Source organism: Stegodyphus dumicola, chromosome 7, assembly GCF_044657685.1.
Source record: "Stegodyphus dumicola isolate Sdum_Otavi_A_Nest chromosome 7, ASM4465768v1".
Taxonomy (NCBI): Eukaryota; Metazoa; Arthropoda; class Arachnida; order Araneae; family Eresidae; genus Stegodyphus; species Stegodyphus dumicola.
Window position 1 is genome coordinate 99,653,711 of NC_140774.1, and position 26,023 is coordinate 99,679,733.

General features: G+C 32.7%; 1 protein-coding gene across 3 annotated transcripts in view; it reads right to left on the reverse strand.

Moving 5' to 3' along the window:
• The window catches only part of LOC118183338 (putative protein phosphatase 2C T23F11.1), a 73,368-nt gene that overhangs the window by 21,322 nt on the left and 26,023 nt on the right, over positions 1-26,023 (reverse strand). For all 3 annotated transcript variants that reach the window (XM_035352845.2, XM_035352844.2, XM_085820631.1), the window contains exons 3-7: positions 24,642-24,791; positions 11,707-11,772; positions 11,549-11,622; positions 3,452-3,593; positions 3,074-3,157 (exon numbers count right to left, since the gene is read on the reverse strand). In XM_035352845.2, the coding sequence (XP_035208736.1) occupies positions 3,074-3,157; positions 3,452-3,593; positions 11,549-11,622; positions 11,707-11,772; positions 24,642-24,791 (516 nt within the window). The remainder of the gene's footprint in view (positions 1-3,073; positions 3,158-3,451; positions 3,594-11,548; positions 11,623-11,706; positions 11,773-24,641; positions 24,792-26,023) is intronic.

The window sequence follows — 26,023 nt, forward strand, 5'->3', positions numbered from 1 at the left end:
TGAACCATATTACTTTATGCTTTTCAAATGCCTAAAACATAAATCTTGTGTAATATTATTAGGCAGGTGCAGACATACTGTATTAGCTAAAAAATATTAGTTATTTGCTATGTAATTTTGGAATATATTAAGAGTAACTTTTATTCACAAGTCATTCCTGGAAATTCATTCCTGGAAAAGCAAGATCTTTAAATTTGAGCCGAGGAGCTAGGTGAGGTCTTTGGCCTAAAACAAAAATTTTCAGAATTTAAAGAAATCATTAAAAAGCAAAAAAAAAAAAAAAAAAAATTACAAGAAGGAGTTTGGTAAAATCCTTCTGACAACTCTAACAAACAAAAGAAAAGATAAAAGTGGAAGAAAGAATGGCTAAAAGGCTCAAAGACTGGCTGAAAGGAAAAGAATTTTTGAGTTTCAAAAACTCAATTTAGAAGCTCAGGAAAAGGTTTCCTAAATAGAATCTACTTCTTTGCTGGATTTTAATCTTCTAAAGTGGGAATTTAAATCGATCTCTTTGATCCCAAACATCATAATATGAACCTTTATTAAAAAATATCTTAAACATAATGAAATGTTTTTTAATACTTGAAGCAAAATAGGCGGCGTATTTAATTGGAGTGCTATTGACTGAAGTCGCAAAATTATCACAAAAGAATCAGAAGAGGAACCTTAAAATTACTGATATGTTAAAGATATGTAACTGACAAAATTAGACAATTGTTTTGTCAAAATAAGAAGAACCCTTATAACAACTGATGAACTTTTACTTTTAAATCGGAAGCTTTTTCAAGGGATGACTTTCAGAATTAGAAGTGAGCACTTTTGATAAGTTGAAAGACCTTATCGTCACTGATTAAATCAAAAAGCTAGCCTACCAGAACATAAAGATCACTTTATTAATGATAAGAACTCACGTAATGAACTAGTGCATACACTGAATGTACGTAGGTAAATTGAAAAATAAGTTTCCGCTGTCGACTGTGGTCAGAGTTGTGTATGAAAGTCAAAAAATAGAATGATACATTAAAGATATGACATACCTTTATTTTATTATTCTCGTATGAGTACGTTGAGACATTTGTCATATTGCTTGATAAGCTTCAAAAAGTCCTTCAAGAAAAATTCACGCTTTGCATATGGAAGAAGCTTTGAACGGCTATGGGCGAAAGGCGACACAGCAGAAAAACGCGCAAGTCACCGATACACCATTGGGTAGAGGTCGCTGCAAATCAAGCAGATGGCACTGTTACAGTGCCTGCACAAAGCGGAGACCAGCCTCTCATTTGAGCCCCGGTAGGTATGGAGAGAAGGTGCGTTTTGAATTCGTGGTCAAAGGAGGAAGTGAGAGCGGTTATCCGCTATGAACGGGCACGTGGAGTATCAGGAACAGAAATTCATAATTGCCTCGTGGAAGTCTATGGGCCATGTGTGATGTCGAAGCAAATGGTGCGGAGATGGTGTCGCACATTCAGTGATGGACGTCAGCAAGTGGAGGACATACCGAGAGCTGGACGGACACGCACGGCAACTACAGATGCAAATGTCAGGAAGGTGGATGACATGATTAGAGCGAACCGGCGTATCACCATCAATGAAGTAGCCTGGAACATCTCGTGCGTTAGCATGAAGATGGCAATGACTTTCTGTTTCGGATTGTGACGGGGGATGAAACGTGGGTCCACCATTTCATGCCAGAATCGAAGGCCGCATCTATGGAGTGGAAACATCCGTCATCACCTGTCCGAAAGAAGTTCAAGACAACTCCCTCTGCAGGTAAAGTGCTCCTCACAGTTTTCTGGGACGGCCAAGGAGTTTTGTTGCTGGACTTTTTGGAGGTTGGAACCATCAATGCTACGCACTACTGTGATACCCTGTCGAAATTGAAAGAGGCCATTCGGAAAAAGTGGCCTGGCCTTCTCACATCTAGCGTTCTGCTGTTGGATGACAATGCCAGACCACATTCGGTGGCGGGAACGCAAAACCATATTGCAACTCTTGGTTGGGAGCGCCTACACCATCCGCCATACAGTCCTGATTTCGCACCAAGCGACTTCCATCTGTTTCCGGCTTTGAAGAAAAATCTCGGGGGAAGGTGCTTTGGAAGCAATACTGAAGTGAAGCAAGCCGTTCAACGCTTCTTCCATATGCAAAGCCCTGATTTTTTCCTGGAGGGCTTTTTGAAGCTTATCAAGCAATATGACAAATGTCTCAATGTACTTGGTACCTATGTGGAAAAATAAAGGTATGTCATATCTTTAATGTCTCATTCTATTTTTTGACTTTCATACACAACTCTGACCACAGTCGACAGGTTCATAAATTACTCTTTATTTCATAAATTACGGTTTCATATTTTTAATTGCATAATTTCTGCATGCCATCTTACCAGATTTAAACTGATGATCTATATATAATCCAGAAAAACCCCTAATCCGGAAACACGGATTACAGACTTTGTACTATATAATTTATTCTTCAAAAAAGAAAATTACTTAAATGTATTCCAGTTATGTCTTTGATATTTATTATGATAGTTCACTTTTATTTGATTAGGGGTGCGATCTCGTCACCTAGGTACCCTGGTGCGCACACTGTTCCACGTAGGAGTGATTAATGAACATTAATGCAATGCACCAGGACTAGAAATACATATCTACCTAGGGCAACATTCAAGTTGTTCTTAAAAGCAACAACTAAATAAAAGCATATTTCATTTCAAATATTAATGTTTAAACTGCAGAAGATAACAGCTATACTTATCAGTTACAGTGCTGAAAATGCTGGTCCCAGGTCTATTTTGAGTAATGGCAGTACCTGACAAACTGCACTGACGATAAATGCATAGTCGCGTAATGTAAGACAAAGGCACAAAAATTTTGGAAGGCCTCTGCTGAACATATTCCTAACATGAATTATATGCAGATAATGATTATGAAAATTAATACCTTATAAAGCAATTCCTTCAATTTTTTTTTTGTATTTACACTTCAAGAAACTATTTTTGATGTAGGCTGAAAGTTGTATGTGTAATAAATTTGAATAGTTCCTCAGAAAATTTTCAATAGAAAAGATTTACCTGTCACAATTTGCTCCTCAGGTGGTTTTTTTTCATTTTTCTTAAAAACAAAATCTCCTAAAGCTCTTGAAAGAGCCAAATTACCTAAAATAACAAATCAAATTTTGAAAACTTTAATTGGAATATCAGATGCTAATTTTAAATAAAAACCAAACTTCAAGAGAGAAGAGAAATATGAAAAAAAAAAAAAAAAAAACATACTATCAGGAAAACTAACAACCTTGTGCTTGGCATAAATTTTAACCAACACTCTTATTGATTTTGAGGATGAACAGAAGAGCAGATAATGAGGGACCTGCATCATTGACAGTGTTGGTTCAAATAAACACCAACTATAAGGTTGTTGCTTTGCATAAATGTATGAAAAATACTACTTACCATTCACTCTGTTAAATTCAACCCACCCTCCAGCAGCTACAATTCTTTTCGTTTCAGATTCATTACTAGGTTTATGGTCAAATGACAGCTGCTGTACTTGGCCAGCAACGCTAGCAACTGCACGCGAATCTCCAACATTTCCCTGTCAAATTAGAAAGATAACACTGCATTCACATGTGACTATAAAAGAAATCATTTCAAAATTATTTAGTAGTTAAAATGTTATACAGACAAAAGTCTTTAATCCGGACTCGTCGGGACTTCGGCGATTCCGGATTATCGATTTTTCTGGATTATAGATCATCAGTTTAAATCTAGTAAGATGGCATGCAAAAATTATAAAACTAAAAATATGAAACCATAATTTATGAAATAAAGAGCAATTATGATCTAAAGGGTATCAAAATTTACAAAAAACTTAATATTTATTTGTTTACTTTATTGCACATTTCTTTCAACGCACGCATGCGTAAAGCATACATTACGCATAGTCGAAATTAGAAAATTTCAACCACAAAACTATTCGATGTGTATTTGTGATATTTATAATGACGAGGAATTTGATATAAATCATATCAAAGATGGAGTACATCGAGATGAAATACTACATTAGTAAGCCAAATAAAATAAAAACATCTGCCCTGAAGATGATGGAAGGCGTCCCCCCCCTCACAGAGCAGCGTAAAATTGATAAACAGATTTCGGAATGGTTACAGAAACAAAGGATATGCCTCTATCCATTTTTTTTTTTTCAGCAATTCCACTTTTTGTTTGATGGACATCGAAACATGCTTTCGCATAGTAGATCCTTTGGCAGCTCCAGCATCGGAAATTCTATTTAACTTAATCGAAAGTTCCAACTTACTTTTATAAAATTGCTCTAACAGTCTGCAAAAAATAATAAGCCGGATCCAATTCGAAGATTAAAGAACAACGCAATCTGCAACATTAACTGAAATAGATAATTAGATAATTTTAGCTTAGCTTATACCATCTGTTATACATTGAATGCGCATGCGTAAACGTATTATGCGCATGCATACATGCATATGCGCATGCGTAAAGGTATTACGCGCATGCGTCGACGCATGAGCAGAAAGTTTGTAGCTTTGAGGGCCGGATTAATGATGTCTGACTGTATTTAATCTTTTTAAAATTTAGCATCATTCAAACCTATAAAACAATGGAGAACTTGCACTTTATATCCAAGAACAAAAAAATTATCTTTGCATTTCTGAGTAACCCATTTCTAACCCTTTTATACATATAAAAGTTAATACTCCAGTTTTAGAGTAAATCCAGTTATTAGCAATACTGTGAGTTATTTTGTAACGATAACATTTACCAAAATCTTAGAAACAAAATAAATTTTCAAAAAAAAAAAAAAAAAAAAAAAAAAAATTGCTATACTAAAAAACTTCATTCTAAATAAAAATCTAAAAATGTTCATTGTAAATATTAGAAGTGATGATGAACACAGCCTGTAAAAAATAAGATTTACAGTACAAAGTCTTTAATCCAGACGTCCATAATCCGGAATTATCTATAATTCGGACCTCAAAGCTACAAACTTTCTACAAACTTTTAAACGCATAATGCATTTACGGATGTGCATAAAATGTTTACGCATGCACGTTTAATGTATAACAATATAAGCTAGTCTAAAATTATCTATTTCAGTTAATGTTGCAGATTGCGTTGTTCCTTAATCTTCTAATTGGATCCGGCTTATCATTTTTTGCAGACTGTTAGAGCAATTTCATAAAAAATAAGCTTGAACTTTCGATAATGTCAAAAAGAGTTTCTGATTCTGGAACTGCCAAAGGATCTACAATGCAAAAGCATGTTTCGATGTCCATCAAACAAAAAGTGTAATTGCTGCAAAAAATGGATAAAGGCATATCCTTTGTTTCTCTAACTATTCCGAAATCTGTTTATCAATTTTACGCTGCTCTGTGGGGAAGGGGGGACGCCCTCCATCATCTTCAGGGCAGATGTTTTTATTTTATTTGGCTTATAATTCCTTACTAAATGTAGTATTTCATCTCTATGTACTCCGTCTTTGATATGATTTAAATCAAATTCCTCGTCATTATAAATATCACAAATACACATCGAATAGTTTTGTGGTTGAAATTTTCTAATTTCGACTATGCGTAATGTATGCTTTACGCACGCGCGCGTTGAAAGAAATGTTTAATAAAGTAAACAAATAAAATATTAAGCTTTATTTTGTAAATTTTGATACTCTTTCGATCATAATCATAATCATAATTGCTCACATCAATCTATTTTCACTTAAAAAAATCAGAAAGCTAAAACCACATTGAAACTTCCATGGTACCCAGAAATGGGGTTTTATCACCAAAATTGAACAAAATTTGTCGCCAATCAAAGGGGCATCAAATTCTACACCAGAGCCATTTAAACTGAAAGAACAACAAAATTCTACACTAGAGCCATTTAAACTGAAAGAACAACAAAATTCCACACTAGAGCCATTTAAACTGAAAGAACAACAAAATTCCAAACAACTTCAACACAAATAAATTCAAAAATTAAAAAAATAACAAAATAAAATTAAAGCAATGTAACAACTAAAATAACTGTCTACAAAATTAAAACAATAAACAAGCAAATTCACTTACCATTCAAAATAGTTCCCAAGAAAGCGAAATATTAATTTCAAACAAAAACTTAGACAGACATATCATATACGCAATCCAATATACTTTCATTAATAAAACTACGCCAATCAAACAAAGCATGTGAACCAACATGCCACAACTTACCTATATCGGCATTTTTCTAAGATTCAGACTTTTAAAAGTTACAATAAAAATTTCCTCTAAAATCAACATACTGCAGGAAAACCAGAATCCAAACCTCAAACTTCATTAAAAACCACATTCTTTACCCTCAACAACTTTTTTTTTTTTTTTTTTTTTGGCAAATCCGCACAAATCCATCAGAAACAATTTTTCTTCCAAATCGTCATATCAGAACCGCACTTCTTACATGTCAAGTTCGGCTTCAAAAATCCTGTTTCTCATAAAAAGAGCAAAAATACACTTCTGTGAGCACGAAGACAACCATGGACAAATGCTTCATTAATAACTCCAACAACGTAGCTTCTCGAACTAAATCCAGCTTGAATACACCTAAAACATGTGGCTGCTATCTCTCCACAACTTCCTTCATGGAACTATAATGCCATTATTCAACACATACCCCCCCAAAAAAAATCCACCACAATGAAATAAAGCCACATTCTCCACAAAAGTTTCCACATAAAAAGGGTTTCCATACAAACAAAATTTCACCAAAATCTAAACTAAACCATCCAACACAAAATATTGCTACATTTGGCAACCACATGTATCCCGGGCCGTATATGACATCTTAGCCATTAATTTAATTATTATAATAATTTTAATAATTACTAGTATTAATTAGTAGTTAAAAAAGTCAAGTACCTTGTTGCTATTTGTTCTTTGATGTATGAAAAGTTTCTACTAAATGTGAAGTTCCATCTACTGTACAATATCATGGCCGACTGTGGACTAATTGTCTAGCATTACACTGTTTGATTAATTAAAACATTACAGCATTTCTCTATTTGCCTTTCATATATATAATTTAATAATTCACTACTTAAATCACTTTTAGGTAATCATGTAGCAAGCAATCTACTGCTTTCAGTTAGTTACCTATTTCTCACATGATGCCACTAAAATGCTATTTTAAAATTCAAACATGTAATAAAATGGAGGGGGAAACAAAAACTTATTTTAGTGCAGTCATCTAAAACATAAACCACTATATAAAAGCAATAGATCACATCCTACATGATTGTCCACTTTTAAATGTGGATTTATATCTAAAACGCAACATCACTTATTAATTTTATAAAGTAAGGGTTTTTCATAGCAAAATGATGGATTTATGACTTTTTTTAAACCTACTTGATGATCTAATTTAAATTTTTGCAAAGATGGTGTTTTTCCAGCATATTTCCTTAGATCACACATTACATACTTTGAACAGCACTTTCATATTCACCCAACAACCTTGGAGACTTTTTTAAGATAAACAAGCATTACTTACTAATTTTATAGAGTAAGGGTTTTTACATAGCAAAATGATAGATTTGTGGTATTTTTTTTTTAAACCTACTTGATGATCTAGTTAGTTTAGATTTTTGCAAAGATGGTGTTTTTACAGCATATTTCCTTAGATCACACATCACATATTTTGAACAGTACTTTCATATTAATGCAACAACCTTGGAGACTTTTTTTTAAGATAAAAAAAGTGAAAATTATTTGCAAGTTGATGATTTCTCAGATTTTTCATGAAAACTATTCCCAGACTATCAATTTTATCAATAGTTGACAAAGCATTACCAATATATCAAAAAAATACACTCAGTTTGAAATACAAACTTTAATTATTAAATAAAAATCATACGTCATATTAAAAATAAAGCACATTTTTCATGAAAATCCTTCTGACATTCTTTTATCCTTGTCCATAGCAATTCATTTTCGCTTACAAAAAAAAAAAAAAAAAAAAAAAAAAAAATCAGAGAATTGCACAACTCGCCACTGTGCACAAACTCAACATTATGCAGTGGCTATCTACCACATGGTTCTCATAACTGTTCCTTTCAGCAATTCTGTAGCAAAATACTGCATTCTTACAGCAGTTTTTTCGTTGCTTCCAAATTTCTCAATTATTATTATTTGGGAAAATTATTTTAAAATTGAGTTTAGAGCAAAAATATCATAATTTGTTCATAAAAACCACTAGAACTTGAATATAACAAAAATAATGCATATAAAATGGTGATGCTGCTTGACTGAAGGAATGTTTTAAGTATGGTTGCCAGTATTAGGCACACTCTGAAAATTTGGCGACTTCTGCTGAGATGGTTGTGATAATACACAAGTATCCTTTGAATTAATGCACTCATCATTACATTTGAAATAACATGAATTTTGAAAACATACTTTCTTGCATTGTGCTTAATTAAAATATTTTAAACAATTTAAAATATTTTAAACAATTGTTTAAAATATTTTAATTAAGCTATGCTTAAATATTAAAATATTTAAGCATAGCTTAATTAAAATATTTTAAACAATTTTACTTTTTTTAAATTCAGTACTTAAAATCTCTTTAACAGCACTAGATTATTTTAAACTTTTGATTTTAATGTATTTCCCATCATTTAAAAAATTATATATGATTTTAAAAGATGATTATTTTTTTAAAAATCTGTTGATTAAAATTATTAATGCTCTGCTATAAAGAATTAAATTTAGGAAATTCAAAAGGAATCAAATGTGGCCTTCATGTTTCTGACTTAGGAATCAAAGTTTGTAGCATACATATTAAATGCAATTTGCAGGAGTTGTCATTTTGTGAAGTTAGTATTTTCTAAAAGCTATTATTGACACACACACACACACACACACACACACACACACAAAAAAAAAAAAAAAAAAAAAAACTGAAAGTTTTCAGATTTGATATTAAGCCCGAAGGGGCATTTTTTTAACATTCTGTGCGTTACCTTTATTTATTAAATACCATGTTTTTTTGCACTTAAACCATTAAACCCAGTTCAACAGCAATATTGCAAATAATTTAAAAATGAACATATCTTTAGAATTTCTGATATACAGTCTCCTGCGCTGAAGATAAAAATGTCCCCCCACCCCATATGTAGATTCTTCATTATTTAATTTCTTTAAATAGACAGGGCTCTACAATTTGAAAAGTGAATCAACATTTATTGTGAATCAACGCAAAATGCCAAGACGAAATTACAGTACAGTAAAAGTCTAGAAATCCACAAAACTTGGGACCAGAGGTTGTGTGGATTTCAGGACAGAAAAGATAAATCATAATATTCAGACTAAAAGTGCAAAATAAATACAGCATGTTAGATGCATTTAATTAAATTATTATATAAATTATTACAATAATTTATTATATGCATTAAATTATTGGTAAAAGTATATTTTAGGGTACCCCTTGGTTTTGTGCCAAAAATCACCGCTACACAAAGCCAAAACAGCAAGACAAAGAATTGCACAAACTCGGTATCCATGTACACATTGACCTATTATCACTTAAAAAAAAATCCTCGAACTGTGCGAAAATGGCATTGCGCACTCCTTTTACTTTATCCATGTAAACGTGGCCCTAATTTCCCTTAAAAAAAATCCAAGAATGACACAAATTTGCATTGTGCACTCCCTTCACTTTGTCCATGTACATATCGATCTATTTTCACTTAAAAAGTCAAAGGAGCACCCAATTCTACAATACAGGCAAACAAAAAATACATAATCTCAATAAACTACATTTTAAACCAAACAATAAAATAACATAAAAAAAGGAAAAACATGTTATACATTTAAGCACTACAAAAAGCAAATATCTGCTTACCCTATTTAGAAGTTCTTTATCTTTAGTCTGTGGCACACAAAATTCCTTAACAGCATCCAAAAATTTCCTAAAATTATCTGAACGCGAATCCGTATATCGGCGTCGCCATATCTGAACCTTTCTTCCTACAAACCCATTCAAATCCATCTAAACAGTTTTTATGTTCGACTAAATGCATATCCTTCCTACATACAGGACACTCATAATGGCTACTAAGTAAACCTTTATTTACCACACCAGTCAATTAACGCTCTTTTCCCCTTTCGTTCCAAATCGTACAGAAACTTCAAATTAATCTTACTACATTCAGCCATTCTACCGTCTAAACAATAAAACCAACACACACCACAAAATTGCTTACAAAACATCAAATGATTCAAAATTTCCCAGAATCATGCACCCGATTACGTCACAATAGGGTTTCCATAACATTCAACTACTCAGGCTACCATAAATGAAACAACAATTTGGCGATAAATGAAACAACAACTTCGCCACATAATAAAAGGGTACCTTAAAGTCTACTCTAACCAAATCATTATTACATATATAAATTGATTATATTATTCATTTACATTAGGCTCCTCTATTTTTAAATCAGCACAGCTCCTCTTTTTTAAGTCAGCATGATTCTGCTTCCCCTTTTTTCTCAAGAACGGTCCTGAAATTGGTACCCCATCACTCAGTCGCTGCCGGAATCACTTGTACACCTGCCTCTATCTTTTGCAGAATCTACACTTTGTGCATTACCATCAATGCAATGTGTTTACGTTTTTCAACGTTTCAAGCAGTAAAACCACCACGAGTGCGTTTCTTATCTGTCAATGTATTAAAAAGCGCTGAAATTTAAAATATTCATAATTTATCCACAAAATATCTGGATTAAAAAAAAAAAAAAAGGGCAGCACTAAGCAATCTCGCGAAATAACAAAGCTCAGAAAATACAAGAACCTGAATCATGAACTTGAAAGAAGAGTTGAGTGAATAGTCTGCTTTTTTACCTCAATGCAAATTGGAGAGGAAAACTTTTATCACGATGCCAATAATTTGATATATCCGTTAGAACTCATTATTATTCGGTAATTATGATGTCATTATTCAGTAAGTATTTTTTCTTCGATATTTCGTACTCCATGTTGCGGTTTCTGGAACTTATAAACTGATTGTTTATATTTTGAGAGGCAACGCGGATTTCAGGAGTTGCCGGATTTTCGGGATTTGACTGTACTTCTGGGCAAATTGCCCCTTAGGACTAATAATAAGAAATCCATAAAACAGTTTCCTTCCTTTCTCTATTTAAACCACTAGCTTTAATTTATAAATCATATACAAAAAAATTAGGTCTAAATTTAAAATTGACATAATTTTTCTCCTCCTCCTTCGAAAAAAGTGTTAAATACTGGCATAAATGACTACATTAAATTTATTTTAAATGCCAATTTTACATAAAATGAGCTTAATGCTTTATAATGCAAATGCTCAGACCCTCCAAAAGTATGTATATGAAGATATCCGTAACATTAGCTTTTGAAATTATCCATCCGATAAGAATATTCAGTGAGGAAACTGAAATATAACCAATTACTATTTTACAATTTTATTTAAATCATAAATAGCTAGCCAAATATGATAACTTACACAATAAATTTTTCCATTCTTCAAAAGAACAATAACAGCAGTTGTTCCTGCTAATTCATCCCTCATGTTTTCATCTGCAATATTTTTTTTTTTTTTTAAATTTATATAAGAAAACTGAAGAAATAGTTAATATGATATACATATGGAAAGAAATATACCTTTGAGCATATCTGCATCAACTTCAAGAAAGCTTGATTTTATTGCCTCGACTATGTCCCCTTTCTCTAAAATGAAAAATCCATAGAAAGTCAGTAAATCTGAATGCAAATAAAATATTACTATCAAATTATATATCATGCATTATTTTTTACATAAATTAAATACATAGTTAAAACAAAATTGAAAAAGAAATGTTTGGAAATACTAGTTACTGAAAAAAAATATCTAGCTCATTTAATCTTTTTTAAATTGAGCTCTATATTAAGCTTTGCTGTTGATATACAAAACTGAAGTTTCATTCTAGATTACTAGTTTTCTTTTTTGCAGTACACCAATGAAATCAAATGAAGTTTTAAATGGTAGTCTTTAGTACTTTCCAATGAAACTATCTTCAATCCTTCATGAAATTAAGAAAAAAATGCTCTTTTGAACACTAACTTGAAGGTCAAACCAGAAAGTCTGCCTAAGTTTCACAAATCAGTACTTTCAGACTATTTGCACCCACAGTAAAACTAAGTGAAAAAGCACTAACAAGGCTACACACGTCAACAAAAAGTATTTATGTGGCAACACAGCTATGAGTATAATATGAGTTTACGTGGATTTGCACTTTTAAAATTCAATGGTCATTTTTTAGATTGGCATTTCTTTTTGCACTGTGTATGTTTGCTTCTGTCATAATCGTAATCGAACTGGAGTTTGGCCTATTCTATTTTCATTACACTTGAATGTATGTTGAAGTTTCAAATATTTTTTGATAACTGTGCCAATGCATGATGTCAAGTTTGTGCAATTTTCCGACACTTTTTAGTGAAAACGCATTGCTGTGCACACAAAAGAAAGAACAGTGCAAAATGAGAGGAAAAAATACAGAAAGATTTTTATGAAAACAGGTGTTATTTTTTTATGAACGTAAAAGAATAGGCAACACTAAATACATATCTAAATAAAAATACCCAGACAAACGTTTCTCTCTAAGGTCACCTAAGAATTTGTGAAAGTCATCAACGAAGTCAATAATGCATTCCTAAACCATTAAAGAGATTGCAGCTTTTTGATAGTGGTGTGGATAATCAGAATGTATGTACACTACACTAAAAAAAGGGTGAAGTTCTATATCTCCCGTTCTACTGAGACAATTGACAAAATTCAAACTGCATTTTGCATGCCTCGAAAGCACGACTTACAATATATATTAGTAGATTTATATATAGCACTGTTTCAACATACGCATTTTGGCACAAAATCAGACTTTTTCTGAAATAGCATACCAATTTTTTCCACATTTCGTTTCTCTGACTCGAATTATGCCTAGATATTAAATTTTGTAAAATTTGGTACGAAATTTACAGAGAAATTCACAAATTTGTCTTGGCAAATTTTTTCAGTTTGTGACAAGAAGAATTCACTTGGCAAACTTCTAAAATACACAGCAACCAATTTTCCTTTCCATTCCATTATGCCGGAGAGGGGAAAAAAGGCACCTCGTTCCTACCTTTTTACATTGTGCATGAACGGGAAAAAACTCACTATGTTTCTACTTCCAAATAATTCTAGCAAAGTGTCGAAACCAAAAAATTTCGCAAAGTGTGTTTTATTGCTTTCAACACATATGCCAAATTTCAAAACGCACCAATATATAAATTCACGTATATCTTTGGAAATTTTGAATAAAAAACTGTAATTTTTTGCAGGTATGCTTAGAAATACATCTACTTTCAGATGACGGTAAAAATTTTATAGATTTTTAATTCAAATATTTTTTGAAAAATTTATAAAAATTATTTAAAAATACAAATTTTTACAATAAATCATAAAAAAATGGATCAATTTTATTTGGAATGAACCTGAATTCTAAAATGTGAAAGGAAGAATCAAATAAGCTTAATAATAAAAGAGAGTTTAATAAATATATACCAAACTCAATTAACATTGAGAAGCTAAAATTTTGAGAATTAATTTTTTAAAACCTACTGGATTGATTTTTTACAAAACTTGGTAGTTCGGCGTAATTTGAGTCACAGAATTGAAATATTGAAAAAAATTGGTATGTTATTTCAGAAAAAGTCAGATTTTTGTGTCAAAATACCTATATTAGAACAATGCTATATAAATCTAATACATAACCTAAGTCGTGCTTTCGAAACATGAAAAATGCAAGTTGAATTTCATCAATCAGCCCAGCAGAACGAGAGATATAGAACTGTCCCCCCTCTTTTTTCCGCAGTATAATATAACACTAAAACTACCTACAACACTAAAATTATCTATAACTGTTTTAATTAAGCAAAAAACATTTTGACTAAATGAATTAATCAAATAGGCCAAATAGCCAGAAATCTAGTTGTAAAGGTTTTTGAACAAAGAGAGGTCTTTAAGAGAGGTTTCTTAGAAACTACCCATATTATCTCTAATGAAATTGCCAAGGCCAGAATTTTTTTTTTTTTTTTTATACCAACTTCTTCTTCTAATTTATGTAACACAGTCACTTACTAATTATATAATATATCGCAGATACATATACAATGGAACCTAGTCACAAGAATACTATTCATTACACATGGTTGTTCGTACACCAAAACTATTTGCCCAAAGGAATTAATGTAAAATGAATAAATTCATTCCTGAATTAACAGAAAATTGCATATGTAAACTTTGACAACAATGCTTTGCCCACATATGCAAAGCACAAAATTAACTGAAACAAAAAAACTATAAACATAATATTAAACAGATAAAATAGACAAAATATTATTTGAGCTTATTTATATACCATACTTGATGGCATATAAGACACACCCTTATTTAGATGGCCACACACAGGGAAAAAAAGTTTCAATAGCGTGGTTTCTTTTACTTCTCACGTTTCGTAAAAGCCAAATAAACAATTATTGAATGCAATTACCTTCACATATAAGACTGTGTCCTTCACGTATAAGACGCAGGTAACTTTTTTGAGACCAAATTTAGGAAAAAAAAGGGCATCTTATATGCCGTTAAATACGGTAATTATTTTAAAATTTATATAATTTATTAATTTAGATAATTATATTTCTCATTTTTCAAATATCTGCACCTCCTAATTAGCATTCATGAGGCAATGCACTATTCTGCCAAAATTTATTTATGTGTCAATCTACGTATATCAGCATACTCGGCATGCGAGTACCAGTCATTAGCATTTGTTTTTGTTGTAATGAATGGGTCCGTGGCACTTAGCCGACAACGACTTAGCTGATGGGACACTTAAATGACACCAGTTAGCCGACACGGAAACTTAGCCGACCGGACAGTTAGCCGATAGGTCATTTAGCCCGTATCCGGACATAATCCCGACAGCCGAAATCCCGACAGGGTCGAAATCCCGATTGTCCAATATCCTGACAGGATCAAAATACCGACACGGGCGAAATCCAATAAGGCCTAATGACCCCTTAACATACTTTCACAGCTGCTTACGGAAGGACATTGTAATGACAAAGGGTCGGCTGACCTCACGCGAAGGTCATTTCTTATCTTTTAGGCCTTTTATAATCTATGTGAATAGGAGAAAGAGGGAACTATTTCACAATAATCTATGTGAATAGGAGAAAGAGGAAACTATTTCACAATGACGGAATGATACAGCTCTAGGCTTTATACATGCTATAGGGTTACGTTCGCCTCAAGATAGACAGTGCTCACTTGCCGGTTTGTTTTTTGCTCATTAAATTGTTCCAAAATATGGCTGAAATTTGTGAAATTTTTCTGTTTCAAAAGGGAAGCAATAAAATTAATGCACATGGTTATTTAATGGTGAAAGATAAGAATTGCGATGATTTACATTATTGGTGTTGTGAAAAAAGAAAATACGATATGTGCAAAGGTCGAGTAACAACAATATTTCTGAATGGACAACATCATCTCCGTAAATTTACTCAGCATAACCATGTTCCACAAGCGAGTGCAGCTGCTATCGCAAAATGTATTAGCCAATCGAAAGAAGATGCTCGGCATACCGGAAGTGAACCGTGTCAGATAATTCAAAGCAACATCGTAAAAAAGTCTCAGAACATTCGCCCGTACCTTCCATCAAAAGAAGCTATTCGGGAAAAAATTAAACGGGTCAGGCAAAACGAAAGGCCACCAGAACCAAAATCATTGAATGAAATTGATATTCCAGCTACTTTAAGAAATACTTTAATTGGTGAATTATTTTTAGTGAGAGATTCTGCAGTTGGAGATGAGAGAATTCTAATGTTTACAACAGTTGCAAATGTTAAACATTTATCACAGGCACCTTATTGGTTTATGGACGGCACATTTAAAACGGTGCCCACAATATTTTACCAGCTATATACAATTCATGCACCTGTTGCATCTCAAAATTTTAGAATTCTTCCACTAGTATATGCTTTGATGACTAGCAAATCTGAAGAAAATTACAAAAGATTATTCCAAGATTTAATTGATTTCGCTGAAGAAAATAATATTGAACTGAGGCCATCTAGAATCATTAGTGATCTAGAAAAGGCAGCTATAAATGCTTCAAAATCAGAGTTCCCTGACGTTATTAATAAGGCTTGTTTTTTCCATCTGTGTCAGTGTGGTTGGAGAAAAATCCAATCGAGTGGATTGGCTTCTCGCTACGGCACAGATGAAAGATTTAGTTTAATGCTTCGTCATTTATTTGCGTTAGCGTTTATACAAGCTGACAAAATTTCAGCAGCATTTGACACTTTACTTCCTCACTTGCCACCCAATGCTCAAGAAGTCGTTCAGTGGTTCGAAGACAACTACGTTCGTGGAAGAATGCGCCGCTGTTTGCGTAATGGCATTGCCGCTCGCGTTCCTCCGATGTTTCCACCAGCACTCTGGAGCGTGTTTGATTCCCTACAACTGGGAGCTCCGTGCACTCAAAATGCTGTCGAGGCTTGGCACAGAAGATGGGAGACCTTAATTGGACGGGCCATGTTGGCGTTTATAACATCATAGAAGGATTTCAAAAAGAACAGGAGCATGTGAAATACCAAGTTGAATGCATTCTTCGCCGAGAACAACAACCAAAACGTAGGAAGGTAGATGATGACAGAGAAAGGAGAATTATGATTGTTGTGGACGATCGTGACAATCGACCTGTGATGGAATATCTTCATGGTATTGCTTACAATGTGTCACTGTAAATACGTTGTTTGCATGTGTAAGTGATGTTTTCTTTTTCTTAATAAAAAGAATTTTATAGATCTTCATTTCAAATTTTAATCGTCATTTCAATTTGTTAAAAATTATTTTAAGTAATGACATAATTTTTTGATTTAAACTTTTAATTAGTAATATGTAATAGTTAGTTAAAAATTGTATTTTATTAAGCTAAATTGAGTGTTTGTATTTAGATATTAACTTGTCGGGATTTTGGACAGTCGGGATTTTGACCCTGTTGGGATTTCGACCGTGTCGGGACTTTGGGTTGTTGGGATTTCAGCCCTGTCGGGGTTTTGGACAGTCGGGATTCTGACCCAGACCCCATTTAGCCGATACGGACAGTTAGCCAACAAGACATTTAGCTGACATGGACAGTTAGCCAACAAGGACACTTAGCTGACAGGACATTTGGCCGACACAGAGAGTTAGCCATCAAGACATTTAACTAAGGGACACTTAACTGTCAAGACATTTAGTCAACAGGACACTAAGTCGACAGTGACGTTTAGCTAACACGCACCCAATAATTATTTAAACTTACTATTAATTACAAAATTTCTGGACTTAGCCATAAATTCAATATTTAAGTTATTTTTTCACCTATCAATAAAATTCCTTTTCGGTTCTTAAAGATCTCATATGTGCTTTTAATCATTGGGATAATTTAGCATCGTTTGATATGTATCGTGCTGTTTGGTGGATATTGGTCAAATTGAAAAAGCGCTGAAATTTCTCATCAGAGAATATGAATTAAATTTCGAAAGGAAAATAAGAATTCTTTTAGCTAAGCACGGCAGTCACTTAATTACATTTGAGATCTTCAAAAATTATCTGTAAAGCTTCTTCATTTAATAAATTGGGTTCCTTTGAACACTTTCACATCATTAATAATTTTTCTTGTTTACTTAATGATATTAATTTTCTAATCTCGCTCTTCCAAATGCTTTCAAATTCTAATACCTTTACGTTTGATTACTATTTTACTCAATACATCATGTTACATTCTTTCCCTTCCAAAATTGTTTCGGTCCTCCCATTAATAAAATTTCATTTCCCCGTCATGAAAAATCTGAATAATGCAATAAAAATTATTGTTATTCATGAATTATACTTTTTATAGAAACATATGGTCTTGAAGGGTTAGTTTCAAAATATATATATATTACAGTCAAAAGTCTTTAATCCGGAATGATCTATAATCCACACCTCAAAGCTACAAACTTTCTGCGCATGCGCATAATACCTTTACGTATGCACATAATACGTTTACGCATGCACGTTTAATGTATGACAGACGGTATAAGCTAAGCTAAAATTATCTAATTATCTATTTCAGTTAATGTTGCAGATTGCATTGTTCCTTAATCTTCTAATTGGATATGGCTTATTATTTTTTGCAGACTGTTAGAACAATTTTATAAAAGTAAGCTTGAACTTTTGATTATGTCAAAAAGAATTTCCGATTCTGGAGCTGCCAAAGGATCTACAAAGCGAAAGCATGTTTTGATGTCCATCAAATAAAAAGTGGAATTGCTGAAAAAAAATGGATAAACGCATATCCTTTGTTTCTCTAACCATTCCGAAATCTGTTTATCAATTTCAAGAGGGGGGACGGATGAACGTCGCGGCGTGCAATGAACTGGAAGTTGATCTGTCAGCACTATCCTTATCTTCAGGGCAGATGTTTTTATTTTATTCGGCTTATTATTATTTACTAAATGTAGAATTTCATCTTGATGTACTCCGTCTTTGATATGATTTAAATCAAATTCCTCGTCATTATAAATACCACGAATACACATCAAATAGATTTCTGGTTGCAATTTTCTAATTTCGACTATGCGTAAGTTACTTACGCATGCGTGCGTTGAAAGAAATGCTTAATAAAGTAAACAAATAAATATTAAGCTTTTTTTGTAAATTTTGATACTCTTTAGATCATAATTGCTCTTTATTTCATAAATTATGGTTTCATATTTTTAATTTTATAATTTCTGCCTGCCATCTTACCAGATTTAAACTGATGATCTATAATCCGGAAAAACCGATAATCTGGAATCGCCGAAGTCCCGACGAGTCCGGATTAAAGACTTTTGACTGCATTTTGTTATTAGAAACTACTAAAAAAAAGCGAATTTTTAAGACAAGCAAAGGTATAAATTATTGACCTCTATATTGGGCTGTTCATGCCAGCATACTTGAGATAAAAATTCTGTAACATTTTATTGACCACTCCTCTTGCTGAAAATACTTACTTACATTAATGTTTATAGCACTAAACCAGTGCATTATGTTTAATTTAGAAGTAAAATATTAAGGGTTTCTTTCATTCATAATTGAATACACTTCTACAAAAACTACATTTTTCACTCTTCATATATCAAAAACATTGCTGATATGAAATTCCGGACGTGGGAAAATCGCCGAAGAGAAATCGGAGGAATCTGCAGAAGGAAGGGCACCAAGCAGGGCGGAGCAAAGCAAGACATTCTGAAAATTCACTGTAATGTGGTACCATCTATCAATGCTAGATTTAACTAGATCAGTCATGTAACTAGACAATATTATGTACTCTGTTTTGAAAGTCGCGATGTGTAATTTTCAATATATGTTATATTAATGCTTTTCTTATAAAATGTAACTTTTCTCAATATCTGTTAAAATGTATAAATTTTCATTTCATTTTTCATCAATTAAAATTTTTTTTTTCATTCCTTCTCTTTCTCGTTTTTGGTTTAGCTACATGGTAATGGAAAAATTTTTAGTGCGCATTTTCCTGAATGCATTTATAATTTTCTAGCCTAATAAGGAAATTATCATTGTAAGAGACTGGTTATATATTAAGTAAAACAGTCACTCTATTTCTGTTAGGCCCAGCAGCAGCCAAGCGGTAAAGTCACTGAACACTGGCAGTTCGGTCCGAATTTTGAATACCGCGAACAGACAGGCTGCATGGGTGTTTTCCTGGTTTTCCCCATGTGTAACATGTATATGAGCCAGTTTTCCTTAGAAAGTCCTCCACGAAGGTATCCCTTTCCTTAGACAGATAGCTTTGCCGTAATTACATAAAACAAACCTACTTCTGTTAGGTGGTCGCGGGTCACTAAGTACAAATTCCCGTGCCGTAGCCCTATCTCAGATTAATAAATATGTGATGCCTAACCTGTCAGAAGCATTCTAAGGGTGTAAATATCATTTTAGAAAAAAAAAAAAAAAAAAGTTCCAGTGTGGCGAGGAGTAGGGAGAATTACAAATTTGGGAAAATGAAAACATTGGGAAGAGAGAGACTCATTGTCGGATTAATGTCCTGTCGACTAAATGTCCGTGTCGGCCAAGTGTCCTGTCGGCTAAGTATCCCTGTCAGCTAAGTGTTCGCGATCGGTAATGAATGCCTTCTTATCCCCCCTTCTTGTAAAATATCATAATGGGATTGCTTGCTTATCATTCTACAAAAAGCTTTATAATTAACCCCATTTTGTACACATTTTGTGGATTAAAGAACTAAGATCATCTTTCTTTCCTTCCTCTTTTTTTTGAAGAAGTTTCCTCCCAAAGTGCCTTTTATTGTTGCTTCTGAAGTTGTTCCAAGAATTCCACACTGAGCGCATTTTCGTGGTTCTTTAGTACCTCCACATCTTCAATGTTAATTTCTAAGGCCATGAATGTGAATATATTTCAAAAGGCATTTGTTACACATGCAGTGCTTATCATTTTAGAGACATGAAGATATGGAGTGAGTTAATGCGTGTGACTGGCATTGAAGGGAAAAAGATAGAATGAATGAGTTTGGGCTTTGACACTGCATGCTTGTACACCAAGCCACATGACTAAAGTAATGAAAGAATTTTCTATATTGGTATAAGTTTGCTAGCTGATAGCTGGAATTTGGGTTAAGTTGAACTTTTCCCGTGGGCTATAGGGGCCAATTTCGAACGTATTATGGCCATTTAGTCACTTATTTTAAATGAAAGGAACAGAAAAACAAATCGACAGCGTCTTGCACTTCCTAATCCATATTAAGGAGTAAATTTTAAACCTCCACAGTTAACTGAAATGTTTTGAGACACATTTAAAGTAGTGAAAATGTGGGACGTATATGTCCCAGCCCCCTAGAAAAGGTTAAAAGTAAGTTATTTAGCCATTAAACTCAACATCTGTACCTGAAATAAATATTCAATCTAAAATTTAAAATTTAGCTGTCTATGTGTTTGAATAACAAAATATAATCAAAAGAAAATTTCTTGCATGTACAAACCTACAGATTCCAGATAGAAAATAAATATATATTCTAATTTTTCTTTTGTGTTATTATTCGGTTCTACTGGAAAGTTCTGTCCGTTTCTATAACAACAATTTTCGACATGTAAGCACATGCTTAGTTGGTGAATGTTTGGCTCTCTATTTTTATCGCTTAATGTATACATACTGATGTAGAAAATAAAAGTTGATTCAAGTTAGTCTTACGCGAGCATGAAGCAACAGTGTCCACGGCTACTGATAAAGTTTATTTACACCACTGTATTTTATATGAATTTCAACAAGGAAGAAATGCTACAGAAGCACGTAGAAATTTATAGAAAGTGTTTGGTGAAGGTACAGTTCTGATATGACATGCAGAAGATGGTTAAAAAAACTTAAAACAGGTGATTTCGATACTTCTAATAAGCCATGTTCTGGACAACCATCTTTGATCGGCGATGATGTTGTTAAGACCATGTTGGAACAAGATCCTTTTCTGACATCAGAGATCGTAGAAAGGCTTGATTTAGCTCAGCAAACCATTTTGGACCATAGGATTGGTGTGAAAATATTCAAGATGGGTGCCATATGAATTGAGTCAGAAGAATTTGGATGATCGAGTCGTCATATGCACATCTCTGCTTGATCGGAACAAATTCGATCCCTTCTTGAACCAGATGATAACTGGGAATGAAAAATTAATTACTTAGGAAAACATCGTAAGGAAAAGGGCATATTGTGAGCCCGGAAAACCTAGCCATTCTACCTCTAAACCAAATTTGAATAAGAGAATGTTGTGTATGTGGTGGGATATTCGAGGACCAATACATTATGAGCTTTTAAAACCGAACTAAAAGCTCAATTAGGAGAAGTATTGTCGGTAACTGGGTAATTTAAAGACAGCAGTCCAAGAAAAGAGGTTGGTGATGTTCAACAGGAAGGACACTATGCTGCATCACGATAATGCCAGGCCCCATGCCGCTTTGAGGACTCCAAAAAATTTCAGAACTAGGCTGGCAAATTCTGTCGCATTCACCACATTTCCCGGGCTTAGTACTCTCCAACTATCCCTTGGTTTCATACTCACACTGGCAAGAAGTTATTATTAATAATAGCAATTATATTATTTAATAAAGTTTACTGGCAGTAAGAAAAATTGGTATTTTGTGTTATTCCAAAATGGACAGAACTTTGCGGTAGACCAAAAATTTATGTATTTTTTATTAGTATTCTGTAAAATTTTTTTAAAAAATTTAGTTTGTTTTATTCTGTTAAAAGTCTTTTTTAAATTTTGTTAAAAGTGTTTTTTAATTTAAAAATTGTTCTGTTCTATCAACTGCTTTCAACATCTCCATGCTGCTCACATGCAATTAGAGTTCGAGACCACTGCTGTAAATCACTCATTGCCATGTTTTATTCATGATAATTTAGTAACAGGGAACATTATAATGATGTTTCCAATAGGCTCAAAGTGTTAATTCTATACCAGATAGTATACTTAGTATGTATTAATTACATATATCATTGCTACTCGTTACTCGAGACCTTGTTTGCCACCTCAGATATTGTTTCTTATGAATTTTTTTAATTAAATTTATTCATGATAAAGAATTCTTCATAATTTAAGGTCCCATGTACATAATTAAATGCTATATAATTACATAAGTCAATCCTTACAGAATACCAACAAAAGCCTTGAGCTTGCATTCTGCTTCTATATGGTACTTCAAGAATTTGAAATACATCTCAAAGCTTATTCTGCTCAGTACCAAAGTTATCTGTAATAACTATTAAAAGCTCATATATACAGGCCAATCATTGTTTTAATTGAAATTTGCAATTTTATTGGATTTTTGCAATAATTTAAAATATGCTTAAACTTTGGTTATTCATAACAGATATATAATGTCTTTTATATGCTTATTAATTTCCATTTTTGCCATTTCAGCAGTGTTTTCTATTTCGTAATGTTCCATTTTTCTTCATTTTGTGGCTGCACACTGACAATGCCCAAGAAGCAAAAACAGCACATCCGACATTGTAAAACCCATTTTTGTTGATAATAGATATTGAAAAAATAGTCTGTCATGAAAATGCATTTAAAAAAAAAAAAAAATGGTATAAATGTTAAAATGACTTGGTTAATCTATATTTTAGGCTGCCCCTTGGATTATCGCCAAGTTGTTGTTTCATTTATGGTAACCTGAGTATTTGAATGTTATGGAAACCCTACTATGATGTGATTGGTTGCATGATTGCGGTGAATTTGACTGATGGGAAAATATTTGTAAGAGCTTATTTTGGCGTTGGATGTCAGTTAGTGAGTACGTTGCTTATTTTGTGCTGTACACCATAAAAATAGCTGTATGTGATGAGATTAATGTGAAGTTTCTGTATGATTTGGAACAAAAGGCGGAAAAAGCATTAATTGACTAGTGTGCAAATGAAGGTTTACTCAGTAGTCATTGTAAGTGCCCTGTTTGTACGGAGGAAATGTGTATGGTCAAACGTAAAGATCGTTCAGATGGCTTTGAATGGGTTTGTTGCAAGAAAGGTTCATGCTTGAAATGCTCCCGACAGTCCTGCATTACAGAGGATATTTTTTACTCTATTTTTGTGAATTTATGTGGTGACAGCAGTATGCATGTTCTAGTTCAGGAAAGTTTAGAAAGCTTTTGGATGCTGTTAAGGAATTTTATGTGCCACAGACTGAAGACACATAAATTTCTAAATATAGTAAGTCAATATTTTCTTTTTGTAGTGAGTATATGCGATAACATGCATTTCCTTTTTTATGTCATTTCATTGCGTGATTTATAATGCAGTTTACCGAGCTTCGATTGGCTACAAATTTTGTTCAATTTTGGAAATGAGTAACTTTAATTATCATTTTCCTGACTTTTTTTATATAAATTGAAATACAGGAAAAAATTGCCATGTCATTTCAGAAAAAGTCCGAATTTGTGTTAAAAAAACTTATATTAGAACAACGCTATATATAAATCTAATATATATCCTAAGTCGGGCTTTCGAGACAAGAAAAATGAAAGTTGAATTTTCTCTATCGGCTTGGTAGAACTATAAAACTGTCCCCCCTTTTCCCCTCACGCAGTTTACTAATGGGCTAATGTATGACAAAATGTATTTATATTACAACATAAAATATTTAATTGCAATATTTAAATATTAAAAATTTATTATAAAGATCAAAATACAAAAAATCTCAGATAAAAATAAAATATCGAAAGTCTCAAAGACGAACCGAACAAAATCAAATCAGATTATACCAAACCGATGTATAGATAAGAAAAAATTGTTCTGATGCAATTCATGTACTAATGGGCTAATGTATGAGATATGCACTTATATTACAACATAAAAATATTTAATTGCAATATTTAAGTATTAAAAATTAATTATTAAGTGAAGAAGAGGCATGATTTATAGCATAATGGTTGGCAAAATAAATAAGAATGATATTTTAATAGTCAAATTTTTTTTAAACCATGCTTACTGTAGGCTGGATGGGAAACAATTTTTTTGTGAAGATTATTTCCAGCATATTCTGCTACTTTGGCACCTCCATGACCATCATAAACTGCAAAAAAAGAAGCTTCTTTGTCTTCAGCTAGGGATAATAAATGTGTATGTGCATCTTCCATATCTGAACGCAAAAGTTAAGTCTGAACACAGGAATAAGAATGAAACAAAACTGAAAGCACAATAAAAAGCGATCAAGAAAAGTAATTTTGACCTCAATCTATACAGACCAATAGTTAAGTGAATATATATATACAACATAAAGGAAAGAAAATCGGGACAACTTTGGAATCCTGTGCTTTGGCTGCAAAGCTTTAATTAATAATTAAACTCATTAATTTGATTATACAGTCAAAAGTCGTTAATCCGGACTCGTCGGGACTTCGGAGATTCCGGATTATCGATTTTTCCAAATTATAGATCATCAGTTTAAATCTGGTAAGATGGCATGCAGAAATTATAAAATTAAAAATATGAAACCATAATTTATGAAATAAAGAACAATTATGATCTAAAGGGTATCACAATTTACAAAAAAAAAAAAAAAAAAAAAAAAAAAAAGAGCTTATTATTTATTTGTTTACTTTATTAAACATTTCTTTCAATGTAAGTTGTTTAAGTTGCTTTGTTTTATGTGATAATACTTTCTCTTTAATTCTATAAACAGACATAATTTCTTGTTCAGTTACAAAGTTCTGCTGTTCAAGTCCTATAATTGCTGTGTCAAGAATACCGTTTAATTTGTCAATCGAAATGTTTTCGTTTTTAATAACGTCTGTGTCACTTTCTTCAATATTGAAAGCGAATTACAATTACGAGGAATTTGATTTAAATCATATCAAAGACGGAGTACATCGAGATGAAATACTACATTTAGTAAGGAATTATAAGCATAAATAATAAAAAAAAAAAAATCATCTGCCCTGAAGAAAAGGATAGTGCTGACAGATCAACTTCCAATTCATTGCGCGCCGTGGCGTCCCCGCCCCGACCGCAGAGCAACGTGAAGTTGATAAACAGTTTTCGGAATGGTTAGAGAAACGAAGGATATGCCTTTATCCATTTTTTGCAGCAATTCCACTTTTTGTTTGATGGACATCGAAATACACTTTTGCTTTGTAGATCCGGATTATAGATCATTCCGAATTATGGGTGTCCGTATTAACGACTTTTGACTGTACATATATATAGTTTGAAATATTTCAAATTACTTATAAGTGGAAATATTCTATGACACCTTGAGAGAAGCTAGCTTTTGTCGTTCTTAAGAATCTTTAACAGTCTTAGAATAAATTTATAAATAAATTGAAGTGTATAATATATTTCACTCAACCTTACTACAAACCCACGTTAGAA